A 13290-nucleotide genomic window follows, 5' to 3' on the forward strand; every position below is an offset into this window, starting at 1 on the left:
GATGTTGGAAATTCGGTGTAGGGACTCAGCGGTTCTGAAGTCGCTCCATCGCGAACCCGTGATGAACTTGACAGCGGCATTCTGAACCTTCTGATGGTCGTAGTTGTTAGTGGGACATGTCAGCTGGCTTAGTCCCGGGGATTGGCACAGAATCGGTCTGACAAGGGCTAGGTACAATCGACGTTTGGTGGTCAGTGTTGCAGTTTTGAAGCGTCTTAGCCTTCCCAGCACAGCCCTAGCCTTCGCTCCCTGTTTGCGGAAGTGTGGGGTCCAGGTAAGGCCACTATCCAGTGTGCTACTCAACACACAGATATGGTCTTTCACTGGGACGTTTGTGTTGTTTATTTTAAGAGGAGTGTTTGTGATTGTTCTGTTGGTTCGCTTGGAGCAGAAGTATACAGCTTTGCATTTCGACGCGTTGGTCTTAATGCGCCACTGTTGCTCCCACGCGTGTGCCCCGTCTAGGATGTTTTGCATTACGTGTAACGCTCCCTGCAGCGTTTCGTGTCTGCTAATGTGATTAGTGTCGTCCGCATACGAAAGAGTTAGAGCTCGGTTACGTGGATAAGCTGGCTCTGGCAGGTCATTCGTATATAGATTGTACAGAGTGGGGGTAAGGACTGACCCTTGCGGTACTCCAGCCTTCGGCACAAAAGGTTGGGATTGACAGCCCCGCCACTTTATTCTTATTGTCCTGTCGTCCAGGTAGTTGCAGAGCAACCTTGTGAACGGCAGGGCAAATTCGAAATTGTGGTACAATATGTATTTAAGGCCATCATGCCAGACAGTATCGAATGCCTTCTCCACATCCTTACAAACCAAAATGTCCTTGCCAGGGTGACCGTCTGGCGGTCATTGAACCCAATGAGTGATCATGGAAATGACGTCGTCTGCACCGCGCCCCGGTCGAAAATCAAACTGGCAATCCCTCAGCACATTCTCCGTCTCTAGGTACACGGTCAGGCGGCGGCAGAGGACGTGCTCAAACACCTTACCAAAGTACTCTAGAAGGGAGATCGGCCGGTATGAAAGGGGGGCGGAGGCGGGTTTCTGGGGTTTGGGAATGAGGATGGTGTGGGAGGCTAGAATGTTTAGGTGGCTGATGTGGGCGCTTATATATGTGTCATCTGGGCCAAGCGTGCTCATACTCAAACATGATTGGTCATTCCTGATTGAGGCTTGATCTTCGCATGCTAGATAAAACGCTCTTGGGCGCTCCTCGCGCGCGCATAGAGAAAAGATTATTCACAACGAATGGACACCCCCGCTGCGCTGTCTCACCACGTGAATCTAGAAGATTTCAGCCGCAAATACCCTAGGCACTAGCTCTGTTTGTCGTGCTGCCGATACAAATAGTGAACGCCCTGCTACCCGAGCTAATTCCCCCTTCTTTCGTGGAATCTCGCTCTGGCAGGTTATGCCTCACATAACTCTCCCTGCGCGATTAGCGTAGCCCGTGTGGTTCTTTCAAAAATCGCTTTTACGGCGGGAGAGGGGGGAACCCCCGACCTCAAGAAATAGCCCGGTCTCGCACACTCTCGTGCACCCGAGCCTCGTTTTCGTTGACTGCTTGCTAGGTAGATAGGATAAGACATAGCACCAACGCGCTAGATAACGCCCGCGATCCCCCGCCCCCTTAGATTACGAGTTTTTTTTTCACAAAGTTGTTGAGGTACACACATAGATTTTTCTTGTTATCAGTGCCGCCATGGCGGCTACTGACTCTTCGACTGGCGTGTCGAAGAAGCGTCGTTGCGCTCCAGGTTCAGCGGCTCCATCGGATGATGAAGCCGCTATCGTGATGGCCCCAGTTAACGCAAAGGGTGGCAAGCTCCCCACCTTCAAGGTCGTACCCTCGGCGGGGTACGACACTGGTTTTGAGGTGGTGCGAGCTCTGGAAAAGGGCCCACTTCGTGGCAAGCTTCTGTCCCTCCGGCCCCTCGGCGATGGTAACGTTCTGCTGTTACCAAACAGTTATGAACTCGTCGAGGAGCTGGACGGGATCAAGTCTCTTGGTGGCAAGCCAGTGAACCTGGAGCGTCTGAACCCAGAGGACAGGAAACATGGACTCGTGGTTCACGATTACCCGACCAGTTATATGACCGAGGCCATCGAGGACCATCCTCAGGTAATCGCGGCCACGAGGATGCGCCGATGGGACAAGACGCCCACACGCCAAGTCCTTATCACGATCAAAGGCGAACCCTTTGATAAAATAGACCTGGGATGGTATGGCAGGTATGATGTACGAACGTACATCCCTGATCCTCTCCGTTGTTTCAGGTGTCAGCGCTATGGTCATCACCAGGCGAGGTGCACTGCGAAGCAGCCCAAGTGCGGCATTTGCAGCATGCCTCATGCCACTGAGACTTGTCTTAACAAGTTCAAAGCTGGCACTGAGACTGTTGCCAAGTGCCCGAACTGTAGCAAGAAGCACCACGCCTGGATTACCTCATACGCAGTGCGTAAAGTGCAGGCCATTGCCACTAAGGAGAGGACAGACAAGCAACAGGACTTCATACCTGCCCCCCCAGGAACATTTGTATGGGGCAGCAGGAAACACTCTCCTACCACAGCACCACCACCACCTACACACAGTGCTCCTGATCTGAACAATCAGGCGCACTTTCCATCACTGAACCCAGCTCCCAAACAGACTACTACAAAGACACAACCAGCTCCCAAAAAAGCCGCGCCCACTTCTAAACCCGTGCCCGCCTCTAAACCTGCGCCCACCTCCAAATCCACGCCCACCTCCAATCCCACCCCCAAACCTTAAGCCAAATCCACGCCCCCAGTACCGACCCCACGAGCACAGGACCGACGGTCCCCTCCACCTCAATATCCGTCCGATGTCATCCCCCTTAGGGAGGATGATATCGACCTGATTGTAACTGGTGTCGTGTCTGCAGTCGCTACGACCTTTGCGGAGAGCGACCCAGACAAGGTGCTAGTGCTAGTGGACAGGGCCGTCAAGAACGTGCTCAAACTTCTGAAAGAGAAGAGGAACCCTAGGCGAAAGGAGAGGACTCCCTCCCCCTCTACCTCCTCCTCTCCTGCCTCCTCCCCCACCTCTTCCACTACCTCTTCCTCTTCCTCAACCTCCTCCTCCTCCCCTTCCACTTCCCCCAAGCCTGCCACACCCGCCTTCACCATTGGGAAAGCTACACCCACTTCTTCAAAGCCTAAGAGAGTGTCTTCTGCTAGGCCCCAACGCCAATTTGCACTCAGGCTTGAAGACTCCTCTTCTGATGAGGAGGAAAATGCTTCCACTGTTATAAAGTCGCAACCCATCTTATCGTCTGACCGGGGACGACAAAATGAGACCGTCATGGAAACTGACAGGGAAGACATTCGCCCTGTTCAATAGTCACTTGAGGTTGCTACAGTGGAACATAAACGGGTTCCCCAGCAAAAGCTCGTATCTCCTTGCACATGCGCAAGAGCATGATTACGATATCATGCTTCTCCAGGACATATTGGTGAGCGACGAGGTGCATGATCTTAGTCAAATCATCCATCCCCTGCAGTGAGATCACGGATCCTGTATCATGTGGGGATGGTGTAGAAGTTCTTGCGATTCGACTCCATCGGGCCCACGAAACATACACCATCTACAACATATACAGGGGCCAAAGAGCGGAACTGGACCTTGGAGAAGTGTGTGCTCTTGCTGCGGACAGGCTCCTCATCATAGGAGGGGACTTCAACGCCCATCATGAAATTTTGATGTCACCCCATGGGCCCAATGTCGCTGGGCGCCACTTAAATTACGTGTTAGATGAATGCCCTGACATTGCGTTGTTGAATGATGGAAATCCGACGCACGTGCAAGGTGGACGACTTGATCTGACCTTGGCGACGGCCACTCTCCTCCCTAGGGTAACCTGGGAGGTGCATCCTATTGTCACTAGCGATCACTTCGGTGTCTCTGTGCACATACGGGGTACACCACCCATACCAGCTGTATTACCTGTTCCCAGGTGGAAGACAGCTTTGGCAAACTGGCCAGTGTTTGAGAGGTCTGTTGAAGAATGGGCAGCGTCCTACGTTCCACCACAGGACGTGGAAACGTTGGAAGCTGACTTTTCTGCAGCCATTCAGGTGGCTGCCAACAGAGCCATCCCAAAGACTCGCCAGTCCCCCAGAGAACATAGGAACAGCTGGTATTATACCCCCGAGGTGAGAGAGGCCAACCATCGAGTGAACATGCTTAGGCGTGTCTTCTGACGGCGCCGAACTCAGACCAATTTGGCCAACTTGCGCACTGTAGTTCATGACGTTCACGTCATAGCTGCAGATACCAGGAGAGCTAAATTTCTTGAATGGTGTGAGGGCTCTAACGCTCACACCTCCCTAGCGGAGCTGTGGTCTAAGCTCCGTATGGCTACTGGCAGGACTCAACCACGACGCACTCATCATGCCCCTGATGCTGAGGCGCAGCGGCTGGTGCAGGAGTTTGTCTCTCGCTCCAGCAGCACCTCACTCCCGCAGTGTGTTCAAGACACTGCAGGACCTCCAAGGAGTAAGGCGCCATGGTGTTGAGGACATGATGAGTCGGCCGGATGATACTGACGCTAGCTTTACGCTTCAGGAGCTACGGGTTACGCACAGGACCAGCTCAGACACGGCACCTGGAGAGGACCTCGTCACCTATTCCATGCTGACCCACCTTGAGCCAGCGGGTGACGAGGCACTTCTAAGGGTGACAGACGCGTCTTGGAGGACTGGCAAGCTACCAACAGCCTGGAAGACGGCAATCATAACGCCAATTCCAAAGCCAAAGGAACCTAGTGCTTACCGCCCCATCAGCCTGACAAGCTGCATGGGGAAGACAGTGGAGAGGATGGTGCTAAACAGGCTGCTATGGAAACTGGGCCCAATGCATGAGCATATCCATGCTTACTGCAAGGGCACTGGCACAGCAAACAGTATAGCAACACTCCTCAATGCTGTCAGTGGCACACCGTCCATCGTGGTCTTTTTGGATTTGGAAAAGGCGTTTGAGCTGGCCAGTCCACTTGTGATGTTAGACACCCTTGCTCGCAAGGGCGTAAAAGGCAAGCTGCTTTCTTGGATTGCTGACTATCTCAGTCACCGGTCTGCGAAAGTGCGCTTTCAAGGTCATATATCAGAGGCCAGAATGCTGGAGAATGGCACTCCACAAAGGGGGACCTCAGCCCCATTTTGTTCAATGTGCTTGTCTCCAACATTCTGGAACTACCTCTACCACATGGGTGCAAGGTCATCTGCTATGCAGATGACATTGCGCTCATAATTACTGGGAAGCGGCAGTGCTTCAACAGGGCTCAGCGCTGTTTAAGCACTGTGGCGACGGAATGTTGCAGGTTAGGGTTAAAGATCTCCCCTACAAAATCGAAGGCCATGGCATTGAGACTCTGGAAAGAAGGGAAGCACCTCACCATCCAGGACCTTAGGCTGGACTGGGTTCACCAGTATCAGTACCTGGGGGTCTGGATTGATGAGAGGCTCACCTTTCAGAAGGAACTAACCTATCTCAAGGAGAGACTGAAGGCAAGAACTACAGTTATGAGAGCAATGACGGGGAAGGCACTTGGTGCCACGCATCGGGTCCTTCGCACATTCTATGTGCACGCAGTCCGCAGTTTGGTGGACTACGCCGCCCCAGCTCTCATAAATGTGGCGACTGCCAAGCTTGAAGACCTGGAGACTTGCCAAAATGTCGCAGCAAGGTTTATCCTGGGAGCTCAACCTTGGACTAAGATCGTTAACCTCCAAATGGAGGCTTCTTTGCCTTCATTAACATCACGGGTCAGAAGGCTGGAGGTCCACTTTCTTGCCAAGATAGTCCAGAGCCCCAGGATAACTGAACTGAGTCAGAGCCTTGTGACAGCTCTGGGACGAGTGGGTACTCTTATCCACTCCGGTACCTGGTTATCACAGGCGGCTGGGCTCCTGGACTCCTTCAGGCTCACCAGCACTCTCCTTGAGAAGGGTAGGGACTCTCCACACCCAGAGTTCAAGCCCCCACCACCATGGCTATCGATACCTGCAACCTTCGTTGTCACAAAGCTTCCCAGTAAGAAGAAGTTATGTGATCAGGAAAGAGTACTAGCGCAGGCCCTACAAGGCATTCGCGCACTATCGGAACCTGGAATGGCGGTCTATTACACGGATGGCTCCGTAGACCCCAACAGGCCCCGTAGTGCGGGGGCTGCTTTCGTGACGGATGGTTTGACCTTCGGCAGGAGAGTATCTGATCATGCGTCCACTCTCCAAGCTGAGGCCATAGCAGTTCAAGGAGCGTTAGAGCATGCTCTAATATCACGAACTGGTCCTGTGGTGATCCACACGGATTCACAGTCTCTGATAGGCAGCTTAGATACAACACAGCCCAGCGACAATGTACGCCTACTGACCTCCATCCTAGCACTCCTGCTGAAGCTACACCAGCAAGGCAGGAGTGTTACGCTCAACTGGGTGCCGAGCCATATGGGCGTCCCAGGAAATGAGCTAGCCGACGCCGCAGCAGAAGCGGCGCGCCAAAGACCCGAAGTCGATGTTGTCGTCCCTCTCAGCAGAAATCAGTTGCGCATACGCACCAGGGCTCTTAACCAGGTACAACGGTTCCTTCAGCACAGACTGGAGGCAGAGGTGTCAGAAAGGGCGAGGTGGTACAGGGCAGTCACAGACTACGAGCCCCTTGTACTTCCTCGCTCCACACCAAGAAAGGTGGAAACTCTGCTCTTCCGTCTGCGGCTGGAGGACCGTTGTTTCTGGCAAATCAAGAACAACCCCACGACCGAAGAAAGAAGATGTCAACATTGCCGCCACCCTGAAGCCACCCTTGACCACTACCTCAAGCATTGCCCCGCAACTGCTTTTCTGAGGAGAGGGCCTCCGACAACATCTGAGGGTCTTGTGCGTCGCCTATGCCGCCACCTTAGCGATTATGAACTGCGTCGGCTGGTGGAGTGTCAGCCCCCCCTTTAATTCTTTTATATGTTTACATGTTACATGTTAGGAAGGGTGAATTCACCGAGATGTGCATGCGTATTTCACATAGGCATGCACATCCGGTAAATGTATGGGTGGGCGTGGCCAACCACGACCACTCAGACATTGAATCACCCCCTCTTTTTTCTCAAAATTATTATATGTTCCATCCACTTAACACCGAACACAGTTCACGTTGGGAAGGGTGCATTCACCGAGATGTGCATACGTATTTTATATACGTATGCACATCTTGTGAATGAGTGTGTGTGGTTGGGCCCACACTCACTCATAAGTCAAATCACCCACCAAACGGGCTCAAAACCAAAGCCCGTGGGAGCTTAACTCCCAAATTAAACACACACACACACACATACACACACACACACATTGGGCGCTCCTGCTGAAAGGTGGTAACTTATGTGGCGAGACAACCTCATGGTCGTCATGCCGATATAGGTGGGGGGGGGGAGGGCTTTACAGTTCCCTCGGTTACAAGTGAACCTATATACAACATGCTACTTTTGAAGTGTGGGTTATTCCTCAATAATAAGTGACTGGTCTTCTTACTCTTGTAGTATATGATCAAATTCATTTTTTTTTCAGGATTGACTGGCTTGACGTTATGCTTCACAAACAAAGAAAATCATGGATAATTGGCACAACAACAACAACGACGATAAAATAAAAAAATAAAAAAGACATCAATATTTACTTCAAATCCACTTTCTCCACTCGTTATTAGGAGGAAGAGAGAATAATTAAACAAATAGTGAAGCGTAACGTCAAACCAGTTAATCCTGAAAAAAAAAAAATTAAGACGAAATATTATAAAAAAAAACTGTAATACAGAACTCGGAATCACTTTTAATTAAATATGCATTAGAGAAAATCTCCTACACCATATATACCCTTAATATATATATATATATATATATATATATATATATATATATATATATATATATATATATATATATATATACAACAAATAAGGAAACGTATGCGAAGTGTATGGTGTTCAGCTGTAAAGAATTCTTTGGAAATGACCACAGATTGGTCATGGCCACACAAATGCTGCTCCTCATCTAGGAAAATTTCATTACCTCTTCCTCTGTACTTGAACCTGGATAAATGGTCGCTCTTGAGTAAGCCGTGGAAGTCTTAAATAGTTTCTAGATATAAGGTATTTCGAAAAACCTGAAGAATTGTGGAACACCTTCAAAACAGAGAGCATTTGATAGATGGGAACTGTCCTGTAGCAAAACCTACGTTGCAATATCATGGCGTTTCCTCTCCATTCATTGAGTAGTGATTAAATTTCCACGAGTATTATCATTTACTTTTATTTGCTCATTCTGCACATATATTTTCTTAATTTTTCAGTTGATCGAAATGATGACGTCGCACCACCAAAGGAACAACAGGAGATTTGGCTTCAATATTCTGGTGTGCTTCTTCATCCTCGCCATATGCTACGGTAGCTGCATTTTACAGTTGATTTAAAAATATATTTTGATTGATTAAAACTGCATGTATCTTTCATTACACACACACACACACACACACACACACACACACACACACACACACACACACACACACACACACACACACACACACACACACACACACTCACACTCACACACACACACACACACACGCACACACACACACACACACACACACACACACACGCACACACACACACACACACACACACACACACACACACACACACACACACACACACACACACACACACACACACACACACACACACACACACACACACACACACACACACACACACACATATATATATATATATATATATATCTTTTACATCATATACACAACAAATTAACCACTATACGAGTATATTAATCAATGTTAAAAGTTTACAAGGAGTAGAAAGGTCGTAGCTGATTAAAATAGAAATTCTTGAAGGGCCGTCAGACAGGAATCTGCAGTACTCGAGAAAACCAATGGTTTCTATAACGAGAACAAAATAAACATATTTGACTTTATTTACCTCTTTCCTTTCCCTTTCCTCTCTCTCCCTCACCCTCTTTCCCTCGCCATCTCCCTCTGACTTCCTTTTTCTAATAATTTATATATATATATATATATATATATATATATGTATATATATATGTATATATATATATATATATATATATATATGCATATATATACGTATATATATATATATATATATATATATATATATATATATATATAACGTAGAAACCACTGTTGGAGTAGAAAAGACTGGAAACGGGAAATCTATATATTTCGATTGCAAACTGCAATCCTTTTCAGTAGATACAAATAAGTGTATTTGTATATATATATATATATATATATATATGTATATATATATATATATATATATATATATATATATATATATATATACATTTACACTGAATGGTTCCCAGCGATCACTTAGTATTTTTTTTTTCAACCACAAATCACTTTTAATTCCATGCCATCGCAGTCGAGACTGAAGAATCGCTCGATGGAGGCATTCGTTGGAAATTGAAACGTGGACGAGCCGAGGATTCGAACCCAGCTAACCCGTAACAAAGTTACAGTGACTTAAACCAATGCGCATTGGTTTAAGTCACTGTAACTTTGTTACGTGTTCTTTAGTGGATTCTTTGTCAGTTGTTCGTATGTATCTCTATCATTTACTAAGTCAAAAACTTTACTTTCATTATCTGAATAATTGAGAATGACTATTTTCCCACCTTTGTCTGCTCTGGTGATGATGATATTTTTACGTTTGGTGAGATTTTCTACTGCTAATTTGTATCGTTTTGGTAGTCCACAATCTTCCTTGAAACAATCCAGTAATCCCTGCATAAGAATCCCTTTTAAGCATGCATTGGGATGATGCTGAAATGATTTATAAATCAAAATGTAGCTTCAGAAGGAAAATAATCGAGTCTTCCCTGATAAAATATTTCCCTAATTTCAACATATCAAATGGTCAGTGGTCACCAGCAGTCAACCAAGTGCTACCTCATTTACTCCAAGGTCACAAAATCCCACGTGACCCGCGGAGCGTCGGTCACGTAACCTGAGCTTGTTCCTTTTCCCACCTCACATTTTTTGTATATATGTATATGCCTTCCACTATGTATTCATTCTGCTGAAGAGGGTCACAGTTGGTGATCGAAATATACAGAACGTTCGACATTAGTGTCTCCTTTTTCTGACTGTGGGATAAAAAGTTTATTTTACTAATGTGCCACGACATTACTTTATTGTGATATATATATACATACATACATACATACATACATATACAAAAGGCTTTTCCCCCTTACACGGGGGGTAGTCAAAAAGAAAAAGGCATAGAAACCACTCCCGTCCACCTTCCTCCTTCCCTCTTATCTTGGCACCTCCTGGATGACGGGTCATCCCTGCATCCTGTCCACTGCCCTGGGTCAGAAGCAGTGTCGCAAGACATAGCACATCCACAGCAAGGCCGCTTCATAAATTCGACGACCCCCCTCTCTGTCCCCTCATGCAGACAAGAAGAAGACGGGGAGAAATCCCTTCGGGCTGCGTCAAATTTTTCTCATACATACTTACTCACCCCCCATCCCCCACCCACTCCCCCTCATGCATCACAGCATCATCCATACACAACCCTTCTCCATTCATCCCTGTCTTCTGTCTTCTCCCGTCCTTCCTCCACAGACATTCTTCTCTTTTGTAATGCCCCTTTCACCCCATCCATCCATCTCATCCTAGGACGCCCCCTCATATTCACTCCTTCCACCTCTGCCTTCCAAACCTCTTTTACTAATCTTTCTTCACTCATTCTTTCCATGTGTCCAAACCATCCTAATACTCTTTCATCAACCCTATCTCCCAGTTCCCTTTCCACCCCTGTTCTCCTCCTCACCTCCTCATTTCTCATTCTATCCAGCCTAGTAACCCCTATCATACTTCTCAGACATTTCATCTCAAACACATTCAAACTCCTTCTCTCTCCCTCTGTTATGTTCCATGTTTCTGCCCCGTACAGTGCTGTTGGCACAATCACTCCTTCATATAACCTCCTCTTAGCATCCATTCCCAGATGTCTATTTCTCATTACACTTTTTAATCCGCCAAGGCATTTACTCGCTTCTCTTAATATAAATTCTACTCTCCACCCCCACTCCTCTCTCTCCTGTCACATTCGCACCCAAGTATCTAAAACTATTCACTTCCTCCAGTCTTTCAATCTTAATGCTCACTTCCAGCCTGCTGTCACTATCTCCCCTTGTACATCTCATCACCTTACTTTTGCCCACATTTATCTTCAGCTTCCTTCTTTCACACACCTTCTCAAAATCTGTCACTAACTTCCTCAATCCCTCCTGTGATCCTGCTACAAGCGCAGTGTCGTCAGCAAACAACAGCTAGCTCACCTCCCACTTTTCTCCATTTTCTTTAACCATCTCCAACCCCTGACCCACTATCCTTGCATTCACCTCTCGCACCACCCCATCCATGTAAAGATTGAACAGCCAGGGCGACATAACACATCCTAGACGAAGTCCCACCTTTACCTCAAACCATTCACTCTTTCCATTTCTAATCCTAACACAAGCTCTACTACTCTCGTAAAAACTGTTGACTGCTCTTAACAGCTTTCCTCCTATCCCATATATCTGCATAACCTCCCACAGTGCCTTCCTGTCTACCCTGTCGTAAGCCTTTTCCAGATCCATAAAAGCCCAAAATACATCCTTACCTTTTCCTATAGCTTTCTCACATATCTGTCTTACCACAAAAATCTGATCTACACAACCCCTACCTGTCCTAAACCCACACTATTCCTCACCAATTACTCCCTCTGTTCCTCTCCTAATCCTCTCTAACAAGACCCTCCCATAAGCCTTCCCAACTACACTCAACAAGATGATCCCTCTGAAACTACTACACTCATACACTCACACTTGTCCCCCTTTCCTTTGTAAAGTGGAACTATACAGGCACTCCTCCAGTCCTCCGGCACTCTACCCTCTCTTAAACAAACATTAAATAACCTCACCAGCCAGTCCACCATAACTGTCCCTCCTTTCTTCAGACATTCTGCATGGTATCCATCCAACCCAGGTGCCTTACCTGCTCTCATCATCTTAACAGCTGCTTTCAATTCATCCTTCCCTATTTCTCCTTCATTTTCCTCACTCATCACTCTCATTTTCTTAGCGCTTCCCACTGCAACTACCTTTCCCTCCCTATCCTCCTTCACATTTAGCAACTCCCTAAAATACTCTGCCCACCTTCCTCTCACTGCCCTCTCTTCCATCTGCACCTTTTACCTTTTCTTCTCTACTTGATTCGCCTCCTCTTTCTCTTTCAATTTCCTTCCAAAACATCTTTTTATCAATTTCAAAATTTTCTGTCATACTCTTTCCCCATTTCACATCTGCTCTCCTCTTTGCTTCCTTTATCTTATGCTTAACTTCCCTTCTCTTTACTTTGTACCTCTCATACGATTCCCTCGTCCTAATTTGTAGCCAATCTATGAATGTCTACTTCTCTTCTACACCCTACCTTTGCTTCCTCATCCCACCACTTACTACCCTTCCTTCTTTTTCCTCCCGCCCTCCTTGTTTCACACACCATCTTTGCACACCTTATGACTCCCTCCATGAACCATCCCCATTCCTCCTCCACTCCTAGTTCTACTCTATCCTTTACTCCCTCCCACTCCCCTTTCAGCTTCTTCTTATACTCATTCTCCTTTTTTTTCTCACTTAAGCAGTTCACTCTAAGTACCTCCCTACCTTCTGCCCTTTTCCTCTTTCTCCACCTATTCTCCACTCTCATTTTACCTTCCACCAGAAAATGATCTGATATTCCCCCACTCTCTCCCCTTAGAACATATACATCCTTAACTCTTCCTACCATACTCCTGGTCATCACTATATATTCCATTAACGCTCTATCTACCACCCTTCCATTCACCACTCTCTCCCATGTGTACTTATGCTCGACTTTCTTCCTAAATAATGTATTTGCTATCATCAACTCTCTTTCAAGACACATCTCCGCCATCAATTCTCCACTCCGATTTTTATCTAGAACTTCATACTTCCCAATCACTCCGTCTATTTGTTCATTTCCTACCCTAGTATTAAGGTCTCCCAATACAACTACATTGACATTTCTTCATAATCCCTCTGTGTACTAATTCATATCTACCCAAAAAGCCTCCCTTTCCTCTACGCTCTTCTCACTACCAGGCACATACGCACTTACAGAAACCCACATCTCCCTTCCCAGCTTCACCTTCAT

The 13290-nt window shown here is 47.1% G+C and overlaps 1 protein-coding gene across 6 annotated transcripts in view; it reads left to right on the forward strand.

Moving 5' to 3' along the window:
* Positions 1–13290, forward strand: part of LOC143020140 (uncharacterized) — a 378438-nt gene that overhangs the window by 201299 nt on the left and 163849 nt on the right. For all 6 annotated transcript variants that reach the window (XM_076176309.1, XM_076176300.1, XM_076176324.1 and 3 more), the window contains one exon: positions 8365–8458. In XM_076176309.1, the coding sequence (XP_076032424.1) occupies positions 8374–8458 (85 nt within the window). In that variant the 5' untranslated portion in view covers positions 8365–8373. The remainder of the gene's footprint in view (positions 1–8364; positions 8459–13290) is intronic.

The sequence above is a fragment of the Oratosquilla oratoria genome, chromosome 3 (genome assembly GCF_046742065.1).
Source record: "Oratosquilla oratoria isolate Oo_2021 chromosome 3, ASM4674206v1, whole genome shotgun sequence".
Taxonomy (NCBI): Eukaryota; Metazoa; Arthropoda; class Malacostraca; order Stomatopoda; family Squillidae; genus Oratosquilla; species Oratosquilla oratoria.